The 27,414-nt window shown below is 41.4% G+C and overlaps 2 protein-coding genes across 6 annotated transcripts in view; both read right to left on the bottom strand.

Annotated features, from left to right (window-relative positions):
* The window catches only part of ktn1 (kinectin 1), a 57,912-nt gene extending 52,688 nt beyond the window's left edge, over window positions 1-5,224 (bottom strand). The window contains exon 1 of one of the 5 annotated variants that reach the window (XM_060934240.1): window positions 5,085-5,224. Coding sequence is in view for 4 of the 5 variants with exons in the window: in XM_060934241.1 (XP_060790224.1) it covers window positions 4,833-4,861 (29 nt within the window). In the remaining variant the exon portion in view is untranslated. Of the gene's footprint in view, window positions 1-4,832; window positions 5,010-5,084 lie in introns of those variants that run through there. The other 4 variants (XM_060934241.1, XM_060934239.1, XM_060934238.1 and 1 more) reach the window with 4 other exon arrangements.
* A 2,101-nt stretch (window positions 5,225-7,325) lies between these two features.
* The window catches only part of msh4 (mutS homolog 4), a 31,207-nt gene continuing 11,118 nt past the window's right edge, over window positions 7,326-27,414 (bottom strand). The window contains exons 2-21 of the mRNA XM_060933061.1: window positions 22,480-22,632; window positions 21,002-21,165; window positions 17,327-17,437; window positions 17,025-17,140; window positions 15,599-15,772; window positions 15,306-15,435; window positions 15,186-15,228; window positions 14,992-15,059; window positions 13,331-13,405; window positions 13,138-13,202; window positions 12,733-12,902; window positions 12,501-12,637; window positions 11,832-11,935; window positions 11,469-11,593; window positions 11,153-11,353; window positions 9,219-9,337; window positions 9,007-9,135; window positions 8,697-8,871; window positions 8,402-8,490; window positions 7,326-7,680 (exon numbers count right to left, since the gene is read on the bottom strand). Of these exons, the coding sequence (XP_060789044.1) occupies window positions 7,492-7,680; window positions 8,402-8,490; window positions 8,697-8,871; window positions 9,007-9,135; window positions 9,219-9,337; window positions 11,153-11,353; window positions 11,469-11,593; window positions 11,832-11,935; window positions 12,501-12,637; window positions 12,733-12,902; window positions 13,138-13,202; window positions 13,331-13,405; window positions 14,992-15,059; window positions 15,186-15,228; window positions 15,306-15,435; window positions 15,599-15,772; window positions 17,025-17,140; window positions 17,327-17,437; window positions 21,002-21,165; window positions 22,480-22,632 (2,537 nt within the window). The 3' untranslated portion in view covers window positions 7,326-7,491. The remainder of the gene's footprint in view (window positions 7,681-8,401; window positions 8,491-8,696; window positions 8,872-9,006; window positions 9,136-9,218; window positions 9,338-11,152; window positions 11,354-11,468; window positions 11,594-11,831; window positions 11,936-12,500; window positions 12,638-12,732; window positions 12,903-13,137; window positions 13,203-13,330; window positions 13,406-14,991; window positions 15,060-15,185; window positions 15,229-15,305; window positions 15,436-15,598; window positions 15,773-17,024; window positions 17,141-17,326; window positions 17,438-21,001; window positions 21,166-22,479; window positions 22,633-27,414) is intronic.

Genomic DNA, 27,414 nt, shown 5'->3' with positions numbered 1-27,414 from the left:
ACGTTCCCTGGTCTCTTGGAATTTGCCACTTCCTGTCCAAAAACTTGGACACACTACTGCTGGCCATTAACCCTTGTGTGGTGTTCGTATTTTTGTTACTCAGCCAGTGTTGGTGGGTCTGGTGGACCCGTTGCATTTTGGTGCTTTAAATTCAACATAATCAAACAATTTTACATTAAATACTTAACAGATGTTTACTTCACCCCAATTACAAGCAACATAAACAGCATATATGGTTAATATTTGCCCTTTACCTTTGTTAGATTACATTTATTTAAAAAAAAAAAAAAGCTACTCGTTTTGTTTGTTTTTTAATAAAATGTAACTTCACAAAAAGAAAAATCAATTACAGTCAAGATATGAGTGGAAAAAAAAAAAGATGTTTATCTTTAAATTTACAAATGAAGCAAGGTTTTTCATAACTGATTTTTATTTCTCTGAATTTCATTAGAAATTTAACCCATTCAGTTCAGTTTACACAACACAAGCTGAACACATACAGTAACCATGTCAGTCTATACAACACATCATCCCCATGCTCGTCTTCGTTTTGGGACTGGCTGATGCTCCATCTCATCTTCTTCAAAGTCACCGTCAGACTCTGAACTTTTAGAAATGTGATCCTCACGTTCTGAAACATCTTCCTCTACATCAAAAGCTTCTCTCTCTCTTCCAAAATAACTTGCAAGTCCATCTGAGCAGAGAATCTTTTGGCCATCTTGATCAGTTGTGATAAGGAGCCACATTGGAAAAAGCTATATTTGTGTCCCTCCCCCAATTTATGGGAACTTGTGTCTTGGTTCCCTCAAGACAGAGGGCAAAACGTGTAGGAATGTGAGAGCAGACAGGTGTTGGTGCTTGAACGGCAGGGGCAGAAACACAAAACTCTCACACACACACACACACACACACAGCAGGCCCAGACAGGAGGACAGAGTGAAGGTACACGCTTATTAGCCCTGGGTCCAGTGGACCAGAAACATCCTGTATGTAATATAAATGCGTGTGTGAGGGGGTGTACAGTGTGTGGTCATTGAAAATGTGTTCTGATACATGTTCTTCACAGAAAACGAGCCAAGGCCAGAGAGTCTGAAAAAAAATAATTAAATCATATTGTTCCTTTAATAAAAAATGAAAACGGGTCCCACAGACCCGAACATCATACAAGAAGAAGAAACCTTTGTCACATCCGCACTTCAAGCACAGTGAAATTCATCCTCTGCATTTAACCCATCTGAAGCAGTGAACACACACTCAGAGCAGTGGGCAGCCACACCACAGTGCCCGGGGAGCAGTCAGGGGTCAGGTACCTTGCTCAAGGGCACCTCAGCCTAAGGCCACCCTACGTCAACCTAACTGCATGCCTTTGGATTGTGGGGGAACCCGGAGCACACCCACGCAGACACGAGGAGAACATGCAAACTCCACACAGAAAGGCCCTCGCCGGCCGCTGGGTTCGAACCCGGAACCTTCTTGCTGTGAGGCAACCGTGCTAACCACTACACCACTGTGCCGCCCCCTTTCCTTGTAAAGCATGCATACCAAAAGGACAAAATGTGGCCAACCCCAGCGACAATGAAGGCTACCGTTTTAGTACCCTTTATTCTGAGAGTGTATTAATCCAAAGTAGTAATGGCTCTCTTTACCACTCTGCCTTTTCTCTTGACAGCATGCGAGACCCCTCACCAGTCACGGAGAGATTTACAAGGGTTAATAGAAAGATTGTGCACAGTTGTGCAACATGTTACACGTTTAACCCATCTGAAAGGAAAAACCAGAAACAGGAACACGCACACTTGTTGCAGTCCTCAGCTCCACCTACATATCTCACTAGCTTCCTTTAGCTGGAGTTCAGAGTGACAGGAAGAGTGCATGAAGTAACGTATCCACTCAACACAATAGACAATTCAATCAATAGCAATGTTATTCAGAGAGCTGGACAGACATGGGCATGACTTTCACTCCCAGGACTTTCCCAAGTATGTAGACTGAGAGAAGTGCACAACATGCACATGCTATTAAAAGCTACACGCCACAGTCAGTGGGTGTTTATTTAGATCAGAAAAAAAAATCAACAGCACTGAGTGGTTCAAAAAGGAAAATCAAACCTCATATTGTCAAAGTTATAATATTTATTTATAGACTGGGCTCTGTATAGGCAAGGCAAGTGTATTTGTATAGCGCATTTCATACACACAGGCAATTCAATGTGCTTCACAAAAAATAAAAGCATAAGAACAGTAACAAAGAATTAAAATAAAAGTAAAATCATTAAAATCCTAGATTAAAAAGAAATTAAAATAGAGTAAAATCATTAAAATCAAAATAAATTATATTAAAGGAAATTAATTACACTTTAGGTAAAAATTAATCAAGTGAAAGCATCTGAAAACAGCTTTGTCTTGAGCCTGGATTTAAAACTAACAACAGTAGGAGCATTTTTGATATCATCTGGAAGTTGGTTCCAAAGCTTAGCAGCATAGCAACTAAAGGCTGCTTCACCACACTTCGTTTTGACAGCTGGTATAGAGATCTTGCAGTCACGTGACCGGAAAGTACACAACCGCCATCTTGTCGGTCAAAAACACCGCTGAATACTGCTGCACTCGTGTACAGAATGGATCAATTTCAACCGACGGACTACACGGCTCATTTTTCTAATGAACAGATAACTAGATACATGTCTAAAATAAATGATCTACAGATTAGTGACCCTTATGGCTTACCGGACAGAGTTTTCACGACCGGATTTTGAACTGCCAGCGGAATACCCGGACGCGTATAATTACCTCATTAACTTTCCCTCGCTGTTCAGTGGTGAAGCACTGCGTGCTTATAAATCTCTGGACAGTTATCTCTGCAGAAATTCAGGATTTGTCAGCGACTCAGATGTGGCATCTTGTAAACAAGAATCCTCATTGGACGGGTAAGTCACTTAAGTATTGAGTATAGCACTGACCAGCCGATTATAGAATAAGGTAATTCCAGCTGTAATTCCAAATCGTCCGTCTTGTTTACATGGATCTGGCGTTGAAGCGGTAGAGGCTTGGCAGTGGAGATTTGAGTAGCTGTTTTCTGAGCTTAGTCAACAGGCCGGCTCTGCAGCCTCGCTTTTGCTTCCGCTCCCGGCGCCGCCTCCTTCGCTTTGCTTCCGATAACAATCCACGGAGACCCCGCTGGTCTCGCTATCTCGTCCGGAATGTTTTTTTTTTTTTTTCTCGTCTGGAATGTTGTGCATGCGATGGAAATCGCTACAAACCGTCATTTTCTGCTGGAAACCAATGTCCAGTAAGTCCATACGGTTGTAGTGGATATTGAAGTCCAGTACAGACGAACAACACGCAAAAATACACACAAAAAACATAAAAAACGTGCACAGGTAGAGAGAGCTTGTAGCCGCAGCCGTTGTAGTAGAATTGTATATAGTAGGGTTTTCCAGAAGAAAAGGTAGAAGTAAAAGCAGAAGTAGAACCAGAAGTAGAAGGCGGAATATGGTGTTTGACCGACAAGATGGCGTCTGTCACAATCTGGATCGGCTGTGACGTCTCATGCAAGTGCTCCATTACTAGCAAGTTTTTCTCTTGTGATCTTAGAGACCTAGTTGGTGCATATAATTGAAACATATCCAGTAGGTAGCTGGGTCCCATCCCATTTAATGTTTTAAATAGAAGTAATGCTTTAAAGTCAATTCTATAGCTCACTGGGAGCCAGTGCAGAGACCTTAGGATTGGAGTGATATGGACTACCCCTTTTTGTTCTTGTAAGAACCCTTGCTGCTGCATTTTGGATTAGTTGAAGCTCTCTGATGGTCTTTTTTGGAAGACCTGTGAAAAGGCTATTGCAGTAATCAACCCTACTGGAGATGAAAGCACGAATAAGTTTTTCTAGATCATGTTTTGACATGAGACCCCTGAGTTTAGAAATGTTTTTTAGGTGATAGAATGCAGACTTTTTTTTTTACCACTTTCATACGACTGTTGAAGTTAAGTTCGCCGTCAATAAGGACACCAAGGTTTTTGACAGTATCCTTTGCTTTAAGCCCCTTAGTTTCAAGAACAGTGGCAATCCTAAGCCTTTCCTCCTTTTTGCCAAATATAATTGCTTCAGTTTTATCTGCGTTCAGCTGACGAAAACCGTGAGACATCCATTTGTTAATTTGGTCAATGCATCTATGAAGAGACTCAAGAGGGGCATAGTCATTAGGTGACATAGCTAAGTAAAGCTGAGTGTCATCTGCATAGCTATGGAAGTTTATTGAGTTATTCTTAATAATTTGTCCAAGTGGGAGCATATAAAGGTTGAATAGTAATGGTCCCAGGATTGAGCCCTGGGATAGATCTCTAACTCGGGGGGGTGTTCGAATTTATTTTACAGTTAAAAGGGTCAGACCTGATGAATGTCGAGTCCCTTTCCAGATGACTGGATTTATACATTTCACCTTGTGGCCTGATAAGTAAGCGTCAGATGAAGGCTGATCACGTGACTATGATTTACGTGGACGTGTTCGTGCGCACACTGTCACGATCCACGCTGCTGTCAATCATTTCCTCAATCTTATCTTAAGAAAAGGGCTAATGTCGCTTCCTCATTTTGACAAAACTCAGTCGAAGGGAGTTAGAGAGATCAGATTGCATCACACACAGCTGGTTTTATAGAAACCCAACGCTGTGGTTCAGAGGGTGATGAATTCCTAATGAAACAGAGCTCGTGCGCTCAGCTACAGCAGGTTAGCTCCGGCTAGCAGCTCAACACAGGAGCTGTGAGGAGCTTTAACATGACACTGGTTTCGGTTCCAAATCATACACAGGATTATTACTCCAATATACACTTACCCACTCTCTAAAAAGCCCAGTTTATCCATAAATCCATCTCTCTCTCTCTCTCCTCAGTGAAGTCTGCTCTTCATTCCCTTGCTGTGACACAGCATATGGGGAGTCAGTAGCTCGCGCGGGCGCGCAGGCCCAGTGTGAAGCTCAGCTCCAGCAGTGAGCTCACAGAGCTCCTCGCCATGGTGAGAAATCCCCTAATCTCTCCGACACCTCACCGCCTAGCTCAATAACATTACAAACAAAAGGCAGACATACCTGTTATGATGTATCTGACGTCACCAATTACGACCGGAATGAAATGGTGTTTGTTTTTGTAGAGCCCGATGGAAAACAGCTCCAAGCCGGCAGCTAGCAGCGATTCTGCCCAGTTCTGATGCGCGGGGGCGGGACAGCAACACTACTGCGCATAACACAAGGCGCAAAATTAACATTTCCCCGCCTCCTAAACTGTCTCCGGCGACACTAGTAACAAGCCCTACTATTGGACAGCATCAAGTGGGTAAAATTACCAACCAATCATACTACAAAATCGATGTTCCTACTCACCAATCCTGGGACAGGGGGCGGGTCTGTAGTGGTAGACGTGGGGAAAGTATGGAGGGAGAAATGCTGCTGCGTTTTAAAGGGCGCGTTGAGGGCGGGGACAGGACGCGATCTCGCGATAAGTGACTCGTTTGGATGTGACTCCAGTGGTCCAAGTTGGCGATATTTAAAAAAAAAAGTATAATTATTTCAATATTCTGATTATTATCTCAGTTGGTTATACTATCTAAAAAAAGAAAATATTACTTCATTATTTATTGAACTAATTATACAGTACTGTGCAAAAAGGCTTAGGCACATGTAAAGAAATGAAATGCTGTAGAGCAAAAATCTCATCTCATTATCTCTAGCCGCTTTATCCTTCTACAGGGTCGCAGGCAAGCTGGAGCCTATCCCAGCTGACTACGGGCGAAAGGCGGGGTACACCCTGGACAAGTCGCCAGGTCATCACAGGGCTGACACATAGACACAGACAACCATTCACACTCACATTCACACCTACGGTCAATTTAGAGTCACCAGTTAACCTAACCTGCATGTCTTTGGACTGTGGGGGAAACCGGAGCACCCGGAGGAAACCCACGCGGACACGGGGAGAACATGCAAACTCCACACAGAAAGGCCCTCGCCAGCCCCAGGGCTCGAACCCAGGACCTTCTTGCTGTGAGGCGACAGCGCTAACCACTACACCACCGTGCCGCCCCTAGAGCAAAAATGACAATCAATAATGAAATGAAATATTTCAACATAGGTGGCACGGTGGTGTAGTGGTTAGCACTGTCGCCTCACAGCAAGAAGGTTCGAACCTAGAACAGGGGCCTTTTGATGGGGGCCTTTCTGTGTGGAGTTTGCATGTTCTCCCCGTGTCTGCGTGGGTTTCCCCCACAGCCCAAAAACATGCAGGTTAGGCTAACTGGTGGTTCTAAATTGACCGTAGATGTGTGTGTGTTAATGGTTGTTTGTGTCAGCCCTGTGATGATCTGGCGACTTGTCCAGGGTGTACCCCGCCTCTCACCCCTAGTCAGCTGGGGTAGTGGTATCCTGCGATAATGCATATTTCAACATTAAAAAAATACTGTAAACAACAGTAAGCCATAATAAATGAAACAAAGTTAATGTCTGGTGTGAGTCTGTTGTTTAAAATTAGTAGTCTCCGGTACAAGGAGTGCAGTTTTATAAGGAAATGAGCTGTAGGTGTTCCTGAGCATCTTGCAGAACCAGCCACAGTTCTTCTGGACACTTTGTCACACTCGCTTCTTAATTTTGCAGCAAAAACCAGTAGCCTTCATTATGGTTTCTTTTTTATTCTGAAAAGTGGTCTCTTATGTAATATGCTGCTCAGATACTTTTTTTCCCTGTAACATTTAAGTTTGTGCTGGAAAATGAAAATTTGTAACTCTAAAATGTTTTTGTACTGACTCGATAATGTAGAAGTCATAAAATTGAAATCTGAAACAAAGTCTGTCTGAAAAAAAAAATAGGGTGTCTAAGACTTTTGCACAGTACAGCACGTGTGTGTGAGTGAGAAAAAAAAAATCAGAACTTAAATTATTTCGTTGCACACTACCATTCCATTGCATCATGTTGACCAGATGTATATGTGGGTCAGAACCGGGCCATCACTCAATTGTTATCTCTTCTACATTGTAGAAAGTAGCTCTGCTCTCCTACAACTGAACTGCACTGACCAGACCACCCTAGTTACTGTCATTATATTCTACTGTACATGTAAAAGGTTTCTTAAATGCAGTATACTGCATTTCTCAATGTTTTTAACGCCTTCTAGCTTATGTTACAACACAACACATTTAAAATTGGGAGAGTGTTAGCAATAACTAAAATAGGCAAAACAAAAAATATTTTTAAACAATACTTTGTTACAGGAAAGCCATATATAGTCTCCAATTATATTTAGCATTTATTGTTCAACATGCTCTAAAGTATAAACCAACAGCGCATCTTTAATTGTCTTTGTATGACCAGAAAACAAAACCAGGGCAAATTTATTACACTTCCATAAACACAACTAATTCAGTCACCATCTGTGATACTGGATTTATTCAGTGTGGACTTGTTCAGATCTTCCAGTCCATTTCTGTCAGTCTAGATGCAACAGGCCTCACTCCTCTGTGTCCATGGACTCTAATCTGTCCTTTAACTCAGCTTCGTAGTTTCTCTTTAGGCCCTTTAAGTAAAGACAGAGGCTGTGTGGATCCAACCTGGAGTTTCGGGCCGCCTGTAGCAATCTGGTGGCGAGACGAAACACTGCCCCTTGTCGCAGGGTGGCTGGGTCACTATGATGCTTAGCCTATGAGACATGCAAAAAGGGGGTGCTGTTATTTGGTACAACAAAAATTTCTCATTGCCTAAATAGGTAAAGTAGGGGCATCTGAACCATTATACAGTCAACGGGCCTCATTTTTCACACTGGATACGGATTTAGTCTTAAATCATTCATACAAGTCTAAAACATTTCCATTTTACCCCTGCTCCAGATTGTCTGTAAATTTACAATTAAGAAGACCAACTAATATAAACCTTGACTTGATTGCCTTCAAATCATATCATTTGCATACTCTACTTTAATATACTGGATTATTCTGCCAAGTTTAAATTGCGCATTTTCCTAAAAATTTGTAGTATTTAGCAGACAGTGTTCAATTTCTGCTTTTCCTCTTATTGTTCAAGCTAAAAATAATGTACCTGCCTGTTTTTCAGCCCTTACCCTGATTGTCCATTTCATTCTCCAAGCGGTCTACGCATTTGACCTTTTATGGAGTATTTTGGGGGTCACTAAATGCAAATGAGCTGTGTATGGAACACTCTTTGCACTTGACATGTGATCAACATACACATGTAGGTATGAAGAAAATCAACATTTCTGAAACTTTTGTAAACCGGTGGTAAATTTTAGTTCAGTTTGGCTTGGCTTGGCTTATGCAAACATTTACACGAACACACTAGTAAAAGATTGATAAATGAGGTCCAGTGTAAGCATCCACCCAATGATGTTAAAATACAAACCATACCCATAACTTTTGGCTAACTTTGACGGATATAGATTTGGCCTCCTGGAGGATGGACCGTGGAAATGACGTGTTCTCTGCTGCTCTTACACCTGAAACAGTAAAATAAGTAAAATGCGCAACAAGGGATGAATGCAACACAACAAATGTTTTAAAACTCTGTCCAGGTGACTAACCATTCAGTTATAACTTATGGCTTTTTCATATTCGACAACCCGACCATTAATCTCTAATTGATCAAGCAGTCATCAAGTGTTATAAGAGCTCAAAGACCTGCCCTTTGTTTGGTCAAGATTACCGTAGTTGCTTTCCTCAGAGAAGCCCTGAGTCAGCAGGTAGGTGTAGATCACACTTTCTGTGCTGGTTTCAGTCCCACGCATGTGCTGGACCTGCATGTGTTGATTCTCTACATTGGGGTAAAGAATCTCCAACTGACACAGCTCCAGGAAGTGGGTGGCAAACAGAGTGAATGCCTGCAAGACTCAGAAAGAACACATTCTGGCTGAAGCTGCTTGTTTGTAATGGTTTTTATACTGTTCACAACATGAAAAGCAATATTATCATTATTAGTGTTTTAACTCTTGCAGATTATAACCAGCTCACTATACCTTCAGACTGATGAGAAACTCGCAAACCGAGTGACAAATTCCGATGCCCTCTTCAGCACTAGTTCCACGTCCCAGCTCATCAATAATAATGAGTGACCTCTTACTTGCATTGTGTATTATGTAGGACACCTGACAGTACAATAGAACATTAGTATAGATACACAGTCGTAAATGCACTAAAATATTCTACATATGGTCACTTTAAATTTAACCTCTTTCATCTCAACCATAAATGTTGATGAATTGGTTTCAAAATCATCATCGACTCCTATCCGAGTGAATATCTGATCAGCAACACGGAATGAGGCAAATTCAGCAGGCACAAATGATCCTACAGCAAAAATTATGAGAACAGAAAGGTGTACCAATAAAGTGAACAAATTTAAATTTTTATTATATCAACTCGAATGTGAATAGCCATTCTGCATAATACTGCAGTGTGTCTCTGTCCGCAGAGAAGAATGTTGGCCCCTGTACTTACAAAAGAATGAAAACCTGTTTTCTCCAAACTCAATTGTAGTAGATACTGTATCTAAGGGCAGTTATTGAATTCTAGCACTATTCATCTTCCGTAACTGCTTTATCCTGGTCAGGGTTATAGTGCATCCAGAGCCTATCCCAAGAACACTGGGCAATAAGGTGGGAGGAGAATTCATCTTGGATGGGATGCCGGTCTATTACAGAGTGACACATTCACATACTCACACACTCATTCACACCAAGGGACATGTTTAGCACAGCCACTCCATCTACCTGAATGCTTTTGGATAGTTGGAGGAAACCAGAGAACCCACAGGAAATCCATGTGAATGCAGGGAGGACATACAAAACAGAGTACAGAGCTGTGAAAATGACCTTGCCTAAATTCAGTACTAGTTTAATGAGATGCACATTGTTGCAAATGTGACTGCTCAGTTCTTTATAATTCATCTTTTCAGAGATATAACTTTTTTCAGAGGAAAGAATTTGTGGTTATGACATGGTTACCAGCTTGTTCTTGTTAGTATGACTGCATAAGGATTATTGAAATGCTAAATCTTTCATCCCATCTGTCATTAGGCTCTTAAACCTGGATAGCGGTAGTCATATTTTGTAACTTTTGTATTCATGTATGTGCAATGCATCTCTGTATGCCCACTTATTTATCATTATTTTTATTTTTCTGTTACTTAACTGTGCCACTCCATACAATTATGTACTGGCCTGCTGTTTCTGACATATTGTACTCCTGTCTGCTGCTTGTTGTCATGGTTGTTGCTGTTGGTGTTTTTTACGTTCAGGAACTGCTTAAACTGAATTGCCCCCTTGGGGACTAATACAGTTGTCTGAACTGAAATCTTTTGAGAATTTATCAGAATTACCAACAAGTTACCAGAATTACTTATGAATGTATTGCTCGGGGGGCGGCACGGTGGTGTAGTGGTTAGCACTGTCGCATCACAGCAAGACGGTTCTGGGTTTGAGCCCAGCAGCTGATGAGGGCCTTTCTGTGTGGAGTTTGCATGTTCTCCCCGTGTCCACGTGCGTTTCCTCCGGGTGCTCCGGTTTCCCCCACAGTCCAAAACACATGCAGGTTAGGTTAACTGGTGACTCTAAATTGACCGTAGGTGTGAATGTGAGTGTGAATGGTTGTCTGTGTCTATGTGTCAGCCTTGTGATGACCTGGCGACTTGTCCAGGGTGTACCCCACCTCTTGCCCATAGTCAGCTGGGATAGGCTCCAGCTCGCCTGCGACCCTGTAGAACAGGATAAGTGGCTACAGATAATGGATGGATGGATGTATTGCTCGGGTGTTGGACCAAATAAATACTGCTTTGGAAAGGCATTGTCCAAACCATCCTAAGATCCTTCTTATTAGAATTTATTTATGCTGCATGTTTTAATCATTTATTAACAGATTTCAGTAATTGCTCTCAGACCCCAGAGGTGAGTTTGGAGTAAGTCATAAGTTTTCTGTTCTTTTCTCTGTAGAAGATAACAAGTCAAAATTCTTGTCTGTGGTAATCACACGTGCTGCAGATGCCCTCAATTGTAAAGACAAATGTTTAAAGATGGACAATTAGGTGAAGGGGCAAAGTAAACCTTTGTTATATTTTCAGGACAATATATAAATAATATAATATTATATAATAGCAAGCCTGAGTACCTATCTGAGCCATGATTTGGCAGAGGGCCACTTGTTTGAGGTAAGTGGACTTGCCACTCATGTTTGGGCCTGTGATTATAACAAAGTTGTTTCCCTCAGAGATATGGCTGTTGTTGGGAATGGGCTGCTGGCCAGCAATGCGCTCCAGGATTGGATGGCGGCCTTGTCTTATTGCCAGCGTATCTGTGAATTCAGGGCGCACTGGGGCACAAACAGAAATATATAAAATTGTGTAAAATACATAAATATCAGCAGCCTTAAGACATCAAAAACGGAAGTATATTTAGATATATCTGGATCTGGAGTCTAATCTTACCATAGTCTGAAATAGTGCAAACATTGGCGAGGGACAGCAGCATATCCAGCATGGACACAGCATCAGACAGCTTATACAAGCAGTGAATGTGTTTATACACTTCATTAAGTAACCTGCATACCACGCTGTAGAGATGTCGAAGAAAACAAACAAATTATCTATATTTCCATAATGCAACTGAGCAGAACAAGCAACAATGTGGTTAACATAAAACTATAATTTTTTTTAATCAAATATTTTTAAAAGCAATTGAAAAGTAGCTGCAAGTATTTAAAGACATCTGAAGTGTGCTAATTAGACAGCTGAAATTAAACATGCATTGTTAATGTAATGTCTAACAGAGTATACATGGTGAATGCTCACATATAAGACATGTGAAATATCTCCTTCAAGGCTTCATCACAGCGATCATTCATCTTCATCAGGTCTAACGTAGTGAAGCTGTAGTTGTTTTTTTGTCTAGTTACCTGCAGGGAGTTAAAGCCTTTCACACACTTCATGTCTTCGTGCTTACTTGTTTCATCTTGTCTATTGCATGTGCTTGAATATATTCAGAAGCAAAACAAAAATCTCAACTCATCTCATTATCTCTAGCCGCTTTATCCTTCTACAGGGTCGCAGGCAAGCTGGAGCCTATCCCAGCTGACTACGGGCGAAAGGCGGGGTACACCCTGGACAAGTCGCCAGGTCATCACAGGGCTGACACATAGACACAGACAACCATTCACACTCACATTCACACCTACGGTCAATTTAGAGTCACCAGTTAACCTAACCTGCATGTCTTTGGACTGTGGGGGAAACCGGAGCACCCGGAGGAAACCCATGCGGACACGGGGAGAACATGCAAACTCCGCACAGAAAGGCCCTCGCCGGCCACGGGGCTCGAACCCGGACCTTCTTGCTGTGAGACGACAGCGCTAACCACTACACCACCGTGCTGCCCCAAAACAAAAATGTTGGTGAAATAAAATTGTGTATGACGTGCATGGTTAAATTTAACACTGATTAGTTTAGATGATCAGGCCTCACTTTGATGAACTCTCCTGGGAGCCGTCCATCAGACAGGCCAAAACCCTCCAGCCTCATCTGGATGAAGAAGCCTCGAGCAGTGCTAAAACTAGTGCGCAGTGGAAGGCCATACTTCTCTCCTATCTGATCTACTAATCCTGTAAGGGTGGAGTACAATACAGACACTACGAACAAAACTATTGTCCTTCAAGCATATAAAGGTCATATTAGATATAAAACATAAGCTGCTCACCTGCTATATCATCCACTACTTCAGTGTAGGCTCGACGTGCAATGTCTAGTAATTCATTGACGTTAGGGCGTACAGCATAGCACTTTTGCGTGCGCATATTCAGACTGCCCTTCATATAGCTGGTGTCACTATTGATCACCGTTTTGATTTGATCCAAAATGCCGTTAAACCTACCAACACAAGTTAAAAGCTAGAAAGGTTAATTTGGCTGCAAGTTAAAAACAGCACATTACTTTTAAGTGGTACACCTATAGTATATGTGTAAACACAGGCTTTTTTTGAGCCGAGTACATTAAAACACAATCAAAAAGCTTCAGGTAAATATGATTATAGACTTCATGTGATTCAAATATAGTAGTACACAAATACAACAGGTCCTATGAGGCAGAATGAAGTGTTTATTACCTGCTATCTTCTAGGGAAGTGTAATAAGCTTTCAGTAAGGCTGTCTTAGCGTCCTTCAACACCATCTGTTAAAGACTGAAAAATGTTTACTGACCATACCATACAAATTATATATAGTGTGCATTATATATATTTCCCTAGGTACATCACTGATCTAAATGTCTGCAAACACTTTGATGTGACCTGTTCTGACCTTGAGTGGTTCAATCAATTCTAGTGTGTGCTTCAGCTGAATGACCTGCATTATCTTTGCTTCAGCCACTTCAACCTAGATCACAGGCAAGAAGAAGAAGAATACCTTTATTGTCACTGCATAAAGGAACTAAATTTCGTCGTACACCATAGGAGAGCAAAGCCGCTGCGTACTTGCGCGCCCGCCGCTCATGGGCACTTCAACCCAAGGCCGTCCCATGTTAACCTAACTGCATATCTTTGAACTGTGGGGGAAACCCACGCAGACACGGGGAGAACATGCAAACTCCACAAAGAAAGGCCCCTGTCAGCCACTGGGCTCGAACCCAGAACCTTCTTGCTGTAAGGCGACAGTGCTAACCACTTACACCACCGTGCCACAAGTAAGAGAAGGACAGAATTTTAGCAGAATTCTTGCTTTTTTTTTCCCTTTTTACAGAATGCAAATCTCTAAATGGGGCAGCTGGTGGTGTGGTTCTGGGTTTGAACCTCGTGGCCGAATGAGGCCTTTGTGTAGAGTTTACATGTTCTTCCCGTGCCTGCGTGGGTTTCCTCGCACAGTCCAAAGACATGTGGATTAGGTTAACTAGCTACTCTAAATTCCACATAGGTGTGAATGTGATTGTAAATGGTTGTTAGCCCTGCGATAGGTTGGCAACCTGTCCAGGATATACCCTGCCTCTCGCCCAAAGTCAGCTGGGATTGGCCCCAGCTTCCCCCATGACTCTGACAGATAAGTGGATAATCGATGGATGGTTGTCTAAATGGAATACGATACTATTTATCTCATCTCATTATCTCTAGCCGCTTTATCCTTCTACAGGGTCGCAGGCAAGCTGGAGCCTATCCCAGCTGACTACGGGCGAAAGGCGGGGTACACCCTGGACAAGTTGCCAGGTCATCACAGGGCTGACACATAGACACAGACAACCATTCACACTCACATTCACACCTACGGTCAATTTAGAGCCACCAGTTAACCTAACCTGCATGTCTTTGGACTGTGGGGGAAACCGGAGCACCCGGAGGAAACCCACGCGGAGAACTGCAAACTCCACACAGAAAGGCCCTCGCCGGCCATGGGGCTCGAACCCGGACCTTCTTGCTGTGAGGCGACAGCGCTAACCACTACACCACCGTGCCGCCCGATACTATTTATAGGAGGATAATTTTCTATATATTCTTAAAGCTAAACTTGAATTCCAAAATTTAAGATAATATGGCCTAAAAACCATCAGCATTAATTGTGACTGCTAATAATGGTCCACCACCCATATAATACCATATGGGATTATCCCTATTAATTGATGCACAGGCAGAGTGAGGCTGTTGTGCAGAACAACAGATGGGCTACGATCAGTAATTGTATACCTGCTACATGGCCAGTGAGTGCAACTAATCAACTGACAACTGTATGGTGCAATGCAGCAGCCAAGATAAACCTTGTCTTGGCTATTTTTAATTTGTAATTATTTAAAGTTATTACAATTTCTCAACCAAGAAAAAAGGAGGGCAAAAATTACAATCTCCTCTTTGTAGAATTTTACATTTAAAAAACAAACAAACAAACAAACAAACAAACAAACACCACCAGATTAAACCTTTGAGCTCAAGAATGAAATGAGCAACACACATACATGTAAATACACTTAAATACTGTACCGTCTCTTGCTTGGGGAGCTGCACAAGAGCAGAAAGCAGCTGATCGATATCCAAGAACTGTGTAATTGCTATAAATAAAACAGCAGTGCTCATGAAACTCATTCACCTTGGTTATCAGTTTCTTGCAACAAAAATATTAGACAGAAAGAGATGACCTGCAGTGTAAAACAATGTGAAAAACGAAAGCACCTCACCACTCTTGAGACCAAAGAACAGTTCCTCACCCTGCAGCAGTTCCTATAAACAGACCAACAGAATGCTGGGTCAATTCTTTTTTTCTCATATTGTCTAATCAGTTGGTGGTGATATTCTACCTGTATGGTGTCCAGTCGTGTGTTAATGGTGTCAACATCCAACAAGGGCTCCAGAATGTTGGAGCGAAGCCTCCTCTCACCTCCAGGTGTTTTGGTGTAGTTTAAGACCTCAAGCAGAGTGTGTTCACTCCTGATGTTCAAAAATGTAAACGCTAAGGTACTAATCCTATTACTAGTATGTTTAGGAATAGAATATTAAAAAATAAGATATTGCAATAAGATGAAGAGTATGATAATAAAGAGGAGAAAGAGTGAAGCGTATATGAAGAATGGTTTGGTTTATCTTTTATAACCTGTGGTCTCTGTTGTTAATTACTAGCTCCAAGTTCCTGGCTGAGACTGCGTCGATCATGGCAGTCTGCTCACTGCCAGTGAAGCTCACTTTCAGAGATCTGGGAGCATAGACAGAGTTCTGAATGAACTCCAAGTACTTAAGGAGAGCTGCTGCAGCCGCCAGACAATAGTACCTACAGAAAGGCAACATTATAATATCAACTCAAATCTACATCCACACCAGTCACGTGCATTACTGAGTACAGACTAACATTAAAGGTAAAGTCCAGCCTGAAATAACATTATTGATCAATATGTTGACACAGAAATATTTGTGACGTGCTTAGTAGGGCTACAACGATTCACCACAGTGCACCGAAAATCGAGTTCATACCTGCTGTATTGATTATCGATCCATGTAGCTGTATTTTCGGTTTGATTTGGCGACATTTTTTGTTTAAATTTTTACTGATATTTATAAATGCACTTTTACTGCGCAACCATTACACTTGCGTTGTTAAATCGATGCGAGAAGGCGATCAGCCAGAGCTTTGCTTCAAAATAAAACGTGCAATTTGATTGGTTTGGGTCCTTGCTCTTGTCCAATCAGAGTAGCCAATATTTTACATGGCAACGCCGTTGCTGGGCACCAAAATGGCAGAAGCCAAGCTTAAAGATCCTTCGTCTCATCTTAAATTGAAAGTTTGGCTAAATTTTGGGTTTTGAGAAGACACGAAGGACATTGCAACGTGCCGCACGTGTTATGTCGATGTGAAGTATAAGGGAGGGTCAACTACAAACCTCGCAGGTCATTTAAAGCGAAAACACAACTTGGATGTAAATTAAGTAAGTCCCGCCGAATTGAAAACCGAAAGCGTTACGAAAGTAGTAAAACCAGATACGCGGGGACAGTTAAAACTGACTGATGTGATTTACTTTACCTGTTATCAGTTAAAGTTTCGAGCCAAAGTTACAAAACAGTTTTACATGTTGCTGAGTTACTACTATTACTTGCTTACACACGCACTCACTCTCACCTCTCTGTTTACATCAGCATATACAGATGAGGATGTGAGAGCCGGACAGATTGAAGCACTCTGGCATCACTTGTTTTTTAGTTAGAGATTAAGTGAAGGGAAAATCACCACTATCAGGACATCGAACAGCATCATGGGTAATGTAGGAAACCATTAACCAAGTGGAAATAAACCAATATGTTGCTGAAAGCAGTTTAAACTAAAAACATCAACTCAAAATTTCACCTTGGACGTCAATGAAGACTGCAGTAAATATAAAGAATCATATGCAAGCTGTTCAGGGTGGATTTTTCCTTTAATATTTACTATTGAATAAGGAACCTTTGTACATAGTGTATGTACAGAAAACCACCTTATTTGACTTCTATTCAAATCAAGCAGCCACTAAGTGAATAAATGTAGCACATACTTGGTTTGTACATCCATAAGAACAGTGTTGAACTCGGGCGCACAGAGCTGCTGAATGTATTCCAGACCTTTCCTCTCGTTAAAGTACTTCCTCTGAATCGCAGTGAAAGCTACAGACTTTCAAGTAAGGGGTGTAGTAGAATAAAATATATGAAACTAATAACCACACAAAATACATCACTTACATTTGCATCATGTCATCAGAAATGTTCATACTGCATTCTCAGTTTGTGTACATTCTTTTAAAAAATTTACAAACGTAAACACTGACTCCTGCCTTCAACGTGCAACTCAAACACGTACCGAAAAGTTCTCCGTGATGAGGTTGTAGAGCTTGGTTCCTTGCCCTTTCTCACTAGCAGTATCTGGCATCAGAATCTCAAGAGGCACCAAAATGTGCAGTTTGGTAATGACCTGCAATGAGTTTTGACAAATCTACAGCTGCACATAAACACTTGATTTTCTTGCTCAAGAGCTCAGTGTTTAAACACAGTCTAATGATAAATCTGCTTAGCATTGTTTTTTAGTTAAATTCAATCTAACAAAGTGTCAATTTGCAAATTTGTAAAGAAATGATCAAGTACTGTCAACTAGATCAGGGTTTCCCCAAAACTTTTTGAAGCAAATTACCCCAAAATGACATTGTGAATATTCTGCAACCCCAAGCTTTGACGACTGTAGATCCCCCCCCAATTTTCTCCTTAATTTAGATATGGTCAATTTCCACCCACCAGACAGGTCTCCCCTATCCCACGATAGCTACCAACTAGGGAGAGTGAAGGTCATTACATGCTTGCTCTGAGGCACATGATGCCAACTGAACTCATCTTTTCGAACTACTGCTTATGCAGTGTAACACATTTGGAGGAAAGCACTATCCGGCGACTTCCACATGCATGAGCTCACAGATGCCCATGATTGGCTAGCATCGTTGTAATTGACGGGGGGGGGGAATGCCACCCCTCCCTACCTGACAGCATAGACCAATTTTGTTCTCTTGAGCTCCTGGCCATGGATGGCCGTGGCATCATCAGGATTCAAACGAGCGGATCTCCAAATGATAGAGTAAACGCTTTTCTGTTGCACCACCTGGGAGCCCGTACATTTTTCCCCCCTCCGATGTGTAACATAGGATGACCAACATTTGAACATTTCCTTATGTCAGTAGCATGTGCATGTACTGTATAATGTAAATTACTAAACCAAAGGAATATTTATTGACTTACTAGTTTAATGGGAAGCATTGTGCTGATGTAGGAAAATAATCCATGCTGGAGTGGTGTGATATGGCATGACGCAATGCAGCCTGACTGATACTTATATGGAATCAATTTTGTGCCAAAATGCTCATACAATACTTTTGAAATATCAAACAAAAACGACAAATCAAAATACAAAAAAAGAAAAAAAGTCAATTTTTTTAGACCGGCAAACAAATTATTCGCGTAATCGTGCAAAATATCAGTCTATTGCTCTTCAGAAACCTTTTATTTTTGTTCCGCATCTTTCTCAGTTTTGTTTGACGTAATTTATTTTGGTTGCGATTCCAGCTTTCTCGTTTGCGCTCCCTGACTTTTTGCTTGCAGTTTTGGCACAAACTTCACGTGTGGGTGGGCTGTCCAGGAATGCATTCCCATTGGGTAACTTGTGTTTGACTGACAGCTACACTCAGCCATTCCCTACTCGGATTCTGGCGGACTGTTTGACGAGTGACCGATCCATTGACGGTAAACAAGGATCGAGTGGACTTCAGTGGCGACTATGATATTGAATTAATTCAACAAAGTGTAAGTACGGGACAAATGTGTTGTATGTGTTACAGTAGTACAAAATCCGAGTAGGAAATGGCCACAACAGCCTCCGGGGGAATGGCTGAGTATAGCTGTCAGTCAAACACAAGTTAGCCAATGGGAATGCATTCCTGGACAGCCCACCCACACGGGAAGTTTGTGCCAAAACTGCAAGCAAAAAGTCAGGGAGCGCAAACGAGGAAGCTGGAATCGCAACCAAAATAAATTACGTCAAACAAAACTGAGAAAGACGCGGAACAAAAATAAAAGGTTTCTGAAGAGTAAGAGACTGATATTTTGCACGATTACACGAATAATCTGTTTGCCAGTCTAAAAAAATTGACTTTTTTTTTCTTTTTTTGTATTTTGATTTGTCATTTTTGTTTGATATTTAAAAAGTATTGTATGAACATTTTGGTACAAAATTGATTCCATATACTTAAAGCATGATTTTGGATACATGTGCAGGAGCGGTGGTAATGTGACTGGTATTATTATTCACACAGGTTTCCAAATCAAACTGAAAATGTTTAGTGACTTTATGCACAGTGATGATAAACACACTGATGAGCTCGGGCTTTCTTAAATCGACATGTCTCCACCATGACTGTTGTCATGAGCGGTTTCTCAAATTGAAATCTTTGACTTTACATTCAAAAGTATTCCCTAATACTGAAAATCCAGAAAACAGACCTTTCGGTAGGTTTGAAGCCACTTGAGAGGTTTTTAAATTTCAAACTATAAATAGGAAAAATCAGTTAGTATTAGTACTCAGTGGTCTAAAGCCGTACACAAGTATGCAAATTGAGACACAACATTAGTTTGTTTAGCAGACATAGATGGAACAGGGTCAATTTTTTTTTTTTTGCTGCACTACACTAGTGAAACTGAAAAAAAAATAAAACAGCACATAATTTAAAGAGGACATATTATGAAAAAAAAACCCCACACTTTTTTAGTGCTTCTACACATACATCTGGAATGCCTACCAACCCACAAAATCTAAAACAAGACAACCCAATCAATTTCTTTTGGGTACCTATTTCAGAAAACGTGAAAATATGTGCTTCAACAAGCCGTTCAGATTTGGCTCCCCTTTCTATGTCACAAGTGCACAAGTGGAGGTCATTAGAATTATGCCGCCCCTCATCTGAATCTCTCCACTCATGGCTTGAGAGCGGCCTTTGCGAAGGAATATTCATGAGGTACTACATGATTGGCTGGTGGAAAGGGGGATGAGAAGTGGCTCATTATCATTTAAAGGAACAGGAACTCAAATCTGCCATGTTGAACAGGGATGTTTAGACAGGGTAAGAAGGGAGCTGTGGTGCTTTATCCTTGTGGGGTTTTGACCAAAGTATGTCACAGACATTACATTAAGACCTCAGGGAACTGTGTGAACTTGTGGAAAAAGTGTATGTCACCTTTAAAAGTGGCTTGTATGACTGTAACTCCAAGTAACATTTGAAAATATTAGCACACAAAATCCATTTTCAATTTTCTAATATTTGAGATTGTGAAACTCTCAGAACCCCATTTATAAATCGACCCCTAGTTCGGGAACCCATGAACTAGAATATTAGCAAAATGTATCACCTAACTATATTACATACAGTATGCTTTAGTTATCAGTTGCCCCTTTTCCACCAAATCAGTTCCAGGGCTGGTTCGGGGTCAGTGCTTAGTTTGGAACCGGATTTTCTGTTTCCGCTGACAAAGAACTGGCTCTGGGGCCAGAAAAACCGGTTCCAGGCTAGCACCAACTCTTTGCTGGGCCAGAGGAAAGAACCACTTATGTCAGCCGGGGGGGGGAGAGTTCAGACCAACAACAATAGCAAGACCGCGAAAGGTCGCCAATTTTAAGCGACGAGAAGCAGCAGCTGTACAAATGCGAAGATCATCCATTATTGTTGTTGTTGCTGCTGCTGCTTCTTCTCCGTGTTGCTGTTGCTTCGATGTTCATGCCAAGGTTTATGCAAACGCAGCAACGTAACTGACATATACAGCGACGTAATGACGTGGCTCCCCTTAGCACCCTGAGCTATGGAAAAGCAAACTGGTTCTCAGCTGGCTCGCAAGTTGAACGAGTTGTGAACCAGCACTAGCCCTGAACCAGCCCTGGAACTGATTTGGTGGAAAAGGGGTATCTGTCAAACAAGGACTGAAAAAGCCTTGACTGAAGTTTCACCTTGGCATAAGTCCCAGTATCTGCAAACTGTGAGAGTACCAACTCAGGGGACTTCGTGTTGATGCTGGCCATGCCGATCTCTCCTCTGGCTAAACCCCGTCCCTCGACCACAGCCACGATTACGGATGCAGTGTGACACACAGATGCAGACGAGGAAGAGGTCACTAGATTTAGAGAATATTGTAGGTCAAAACATGATCCACTCTTCTCAAATCTCCCAGTTTTCATTACCTTCACCTAGTGTTCTTTGAGAGCAAGGCGATCCTGACACACCAAGGCTGAACAAACAACAACCACCAGTCACACAAATCAGGATCATGACTCATCTTCAAGTTCCACCACCCATTCAGAGAAGTGCTCATAGCCAATAAAGAGCTGTGCCATGCCAGTGGCATGGCGCCATTTTCCATGCTCGCCAAAAAACCCCATGATACGTTTCATGTTGTATAACACAGCTCATGGAAGCAAAACAACCAGAGCTTACTGTATTTGTTGATGCTTTTGTAGAACCTCTAAAAAAAGTGGTTTTCAAAGTTCAACTTGTAAACTGTACAATGCTGCACCATTATTATTATAGTTTTATTTTTACAATTAGGCTACTGCTACCATTATTACAGCTTATCATTATCACACAAGTCAACGTACTGTATTTATCTCCACTGAGGAGCTACTCAAGAAATCAGACAAATCAGGGGTGGGTTTCCCAAAAGCCTCTTAACGCTAAGAGCATCTTAACTAGGAGAGAGAGTGTTCATTGTGCTACTCGCTTTACCATTTTACAATTATCTTTGTGCTGTGATACTTTTGGGAAACTCAGGCCTGACTGTTTCTTCTGCATGAAGATGATGACATGATAAAAATCATCTTTCTTCATAAACATTTTTTTTTCATTCATTTATCTTCAACAAGGGTTGAATCTTGGTCAAGGTTGGCATGAATCTTATCTCAGGAAAACTGGGAATACATTCTGGATGGGACGACACACACGTTCACATACTCCTTTACAACGTAGGGGCAAGTTAGAGTAGTCCATCCACCTACTGGCATGTTTTTGGGAGGTGGGAGAAAACCAGAGAACCCAGAAGAAACCCACACAGACACAGGGAGAGACCTGTAAAATGCTGTACAGAGAGTAACTCGAGCTCAAGACTGACAGACCCTGGAGCTGTCAGGCTGCGAAGCTCAGTTACTGTGCCGCTGTGCGTCTCCATGACACCGTGGTAGTTCTAACTGTACATGTACTTTATTCACACAATTCAAATTGTCATATGTAGGACAGAGCCTCCTGATCTCAATCCTTCTCACCAGATTCGAACCCTTGTAACAAGACCGACAGCACAACATTTTCTCAACCATTTCCTCTGCTACTTTCTCTCACATAATCCTAAGCTGTGATTTATTTGTAAAATAGTATGACAAGCCTGTTTTAAAGCTTATTTATATTTTTTCAATATGTTCTAACTTTTTTGTTCACTCACTGTTGAGCTCCCTCTGTGGAGTTGGTCCCAGCAGGATGCGTGTAGCTGAGCCCGGTGTCCTCCTGAGGCAAGGAGTGCTCGAGCTTCTGCACAGCGAGCTGTAGACTCCACCACCAGTCCATGAACAGCTGGACGAGTTCACCCTGTTCACATCTGAACACACAAATATGGGAGAAAGTAAAAGCAATAGGTGCTGCCCCAACAAATATGAATCATACCATAAATAGGAATTGTGCTTGCTCAGTAGAGCTGTGTGGATACACGAGTGGCATAGAGTAGCATGTGACACCCTTGAACTAATGAAATAAACCTTGACATCTCAAAAATTCAGACCTTAAATCCCATCTCTGAAAGGTTTTTTGTATTCCAGAACATGTGAACTTAATGAATCATATCCAGCTTGTATCAATTTAAGCCATCCTTGTCGCCTTGAATGTATTTTGACCAATTTTGCCAAAGGTTACTTTTAGCTACTTTTTTTAAAACTACAAATTAATGTTCCCATAACATTACTGGAAGTTCTTGATGTTCAAGATTCAAGAGAGATTTATTTCAATCAAAGGTTGCATTTCGGTTTTATTTTGTACACAGACTCAAGTCCTGGGTAAAGGACTTGTACATTAAGTCGTAAGTTTGTGTTTATTCTGGTGTCTCTTGTTATTTGGCCATAGCTCTTCATAGCTCCTGCTTACCTGTAACTGAGGGCGTATTCACACCTACGTTGTTTGGTCCGGACCAAACGAACCAAATTTCCCTTGGTCCGGACCTTTTGGGTTGGTCTGAATACAAACCACCGAACTCTGGTCCGGACCAAACAAGCGGACTGAGACCGAGCTGCAAGGTCGGACTCGGTCCGGACCAAAGGAACCCTGGTGCGGATCTTTTGGAGGTGTGAAAGCAGACCGGACCTAATCTGACAGTTTTGCTTTTTTGTACCTCGGGAGCTTCCGTCGTTTGTCGAGCATTATGGGAAACAGAGTCCTGACACTCCACCGCAAAGTGCAAACACTGTTTCGGTTGTCAAGGGAACCTTACAACAGTCGTTCAGTCATTCAGACCAGTGGTAGGCTAGACTACAGAGTACAAAAAATGAGTAGGGGGCAAACGTGGGCCGAGGAAGAAATGCGTACCCTTGTGGATATATGGGCAGATGTCCACATATCTGAGCTTTTGGAGAGAACACACAAAAATGCCGACGTGTTTGCTGTATTCAGTGAGAAAATGAAGGAGAAGGGGTTCACGCGTTCCCCAGAACAATGTCGGCTAAAAGTGAAGAAACTCCGTCAGACCTACATTAAAATCAAGGACATTCTTTCAAAAAGTGGCGGTACTAGCAATTTGCGTGAAGAGCCAGAACTGTCACAACATGATGTGCGCTCATCAGCGCTATCCTCCGTGACTACTTTTGAACTTAACGCTTTGTGCGCGCGTCGTCTCTGACCAATAGCTGAACGACCTCAGGGCGCGTGGCTTTGTTGACAGGTTTTGGTCCGCTTACTAAAATGTACAGTGTGAAAGCGAACCGCACCAAAATGAAAAAATAAAAAAAAACCATTTGGTTCGGACCAAAGCAAGTGAACTATCGAACTATCCTGGTCTGAATACACCCTGACAGAAACACAAAATGTACCCGTCGTTTTATTACTAGTATGTTTATACAACACCCATTTGTGTAGATTGTTATATTGGATATTGAGTGTACCAACCCTGTCTTACAACAAATCAGGTTTGTGCCACTATGGATAGTTTTCAGTGACGTCACAGAATTCTGGGAAAAGCCTAAGACCTGCCGTCTTTAGAGTCAAGCCAACAAGAGGATTTTCATTATTGGCAGCTACAATTGTGGTCAGAAGTTTACATACAGTGACATGAATGTCATGGCAATATTGGGCTTTCATTTATTTCTTTGAACTGTTCGTTTTCTGTGGTGAAATGATTGTTCAACATATTTCTTTAATAGAAAAAACCCATGAATTTGGTGCAAAAGTTTTAATTTATTTTGGGCCTTCTGAAATCAACACCTAGTCAAAATTACACATACATGGTCAAAAAGTTGCATACACTCACTTAGATTATTAATACAGAGGTGCTGAGACTTCCAAAATGTCTCTTATCGTACCAATGCCGAGGTCTCTTAACTTCCTGTTAGTGATTATAATTGATTACAGCTGGTAGCTTCTCTGTGCCTTCATAAAAAGGGTTTGTTTACAGTACTCATTGGATTGACCAACACACAGTAAAATGGGGAAGTCCAAGGAGCTCAGTGCAGATCTGCGAAAGAGGATCGCAGATGTACACAACTCAGGAATGTCTCTTAGAGCCATTTCTAAACAACTGCAGATCCCAAGATCAGTTCAAACAATTGTATGTAAGTTACTGGGAGGTGTATTCACTTTGCAAAGCCACTTTGTTTCATGAAAACCCAAACGGTCACCCTCAGCTGAAAGGAAATTGGTTCAGATGGTCAGGAACAACCTGGGAACCACCATGGCACAGCCCTGCCATGAACCGGAAGCTGATGGATCACTGTCTACAGTTCAGTGAGTTTTATATCATCATGGACTAAAAGGCTGCTATCCAAGAAATAACCCCCTGCTCCAAAACTGACACTTTCAAGCTTAACTAAAGTTTGCAACTGACCACATGGACAAAGAAAAAGCCTTCTGGAGGAAAGCTGTATGGTCAGATGAGACAAAGATTGAGTTGTTTGGCTACAATGACTACAATGACCACCATGTACAGAGGAACACTGTACCAGCTGGTGGTGGTGGTAGGATCATCATGCTCTGGGGCTGTTTTGCTGCCAGTGGAACTGGTTCATTGCACAAAGTGGATGGAATAATGAAGAAGGAGGATAACCTCAGAATTCTTCAGCATAACCTCAAACCACTGGAAACTTGAACATGATTGGGAGTCACAACAGGACAATGAACCCAAACGCATCAGAGCTGGTTGTGGAAGATAAAGCAGGCTAACATTAAGCTTAAAACAAGCCCTGACTTCAACCCTACTGAAAATATATGGACCGTGCTTATAAGTCGAGTCCATCCCAAGAAAAATAAATAAATAATTGAACTCTACCAATTCTACCATGAAGAGTCATGAACTACAGTATCCAACCAGAAGCCTGTTCATGGTAAACAAAAAATGTTTGGTCAAGGTGAATCTTGCAAAGAGACATTTTACCCAAATATTAGGTGTGCTGTATGTATATTTTTGACCCTGTATGTATACTTTTGACCTGTATTGATTTCAGAAAACCGAAAAAAAGTTGTGCACCAAAATTGTAGTTTTTTTTTTAATTAAAGATGTATGTTGTACAATCATTCTGCCACAGAAAAAGAACAGTTCAGAGACATCACTGAAAGCCCAAATATTGCCATGACATTCATATCCAAGAAGACATTCATGTCACTGTATGTAAACTTCTGACCACAACTGTACATCGCCAAATAAAATTCCGAATTTTTCACGGATACATAACAATGACCACAAAACCAGCCAAGGACAAGTACACAGACATTTTGGATAGCATTTCTAGAGAACGATATAAATAAAAAATTGTTCTAATTGTAGGAATTGATCCATACAAAGTGGATAAAGTTGCCTTCTTGAGTGACTATGCAGGCCTGCCATCCATTTCATATCCTGACACTGTTAACTATTTTGGAAATACTCAGAGTGCCTGACAATCTCAGGACTTAAAAATCTCGAGTCCTATAATTATTTTGTATGTGCTTGGGTACGGGATCTTCAGCATCTTTTAGCAAGTGACAATTGTGTGCTGATTACAGGAAAAGGTATGTATAATGTAGGACGTAACGCTGACCATGCAGGCCTAACTATTATGTACATACGGTAAATGTCTGATCATGTAGATGTGATTAACTGAGCTTAGTCTATTTCTAAGAAGTTGTAACATGTTGAGAAAATTATTTTAGTAACAAAATCTTAGTCTTCATACACAAAAATAACACAGTCTTTGTGTGATTCAACAGAGATAATAAATTATCTGACATAAACAAGTTGTCTTGCATGAGTAAACAATCAACATTCCGTTACAATGTTAGGGTGCGATAACAGATCTAAATCACACTGAAAACACTGACCAGGCAGGTACTGTTTACACAATATTATAGGACAGGATTACACATTTCGCAGCTTAGTTGTTTATTTAAAACATATACCACTAATGAAATTATCTGAGCAGACTCTATTGTGTTGGGATGGCTGATAGAAAAAAAAAAAACTATTAATCCTTCCAATCCAAAGATTCCTCCTTTGTATGCTCACTGGATTTGTTTGGTCACCTTCATGCTCTCTCTTGAATTGCAGGAATGCTGTGAAAGCTACAACTAACTGGGTCATTTGACCTATTACTACAGCCATGAATGCAGCAGGTGTTTACGGCAAGCAATGGTAAAGCTTTAACTTTGGACTAATTTAACTTTAAAGTTTTTATAAAAAAGTTCTACATGTTAATAAAGCTTGCTCAGTGAACCTGGTCACACTACAGCTCACGATGGGTTTACGAATACCTGGTGATGATAAATTGGTACAGTAGCATCGCCACCAATTGTGTGATGCACAGCAAATGTTCTCAGAGCTTCGCAAGGTGTTTTTTGGTGTGTCTCCACCTTGTGAGTTGCCAAAAACATTGCAAAAAAATCTCAATGCATACATTGAAATTTGGTGGCGATGTTTTTATCAGCAAACTAAGCAGCAAATACTTGAAGTTGGGTTTGGGAATACTTCCCAAAGCTCGGGAAACCTTCACTGAGCCTCTTGAGATGTATTTGTCTCAAATCCATATGCCTGATGCTTGCAGGAACCTCGGCAACACAGTGGTGAGGCACAGCGTAACCTTCGTTGGGATTTGAAAAGTGCATTTACATTCGGTGAGCCTTTGCTGAGGTTTGTAATTGGTTGGGCGAA

Source organism: Neoarius graeffei, chromosome 11 (genome assembly GCF_027579695.1).
Source record: "Neoarius graeffei isolate fNeoGra1 chromosome 11, fNeoGra1.pri, whole genome shotgun sequence".
Classification (NCBI taxonomy): Eukaryota; Metazoa; Chordata; class Actinopteri; order Siluriformes; family Ariidae; genus Neoarius; species Neoarius graeffei.
The sequence above is the reverse complement of the archived record's forward strand: the minus strand, read 5'-3'. Positions and strand labels throughout refer to the sequence as shown.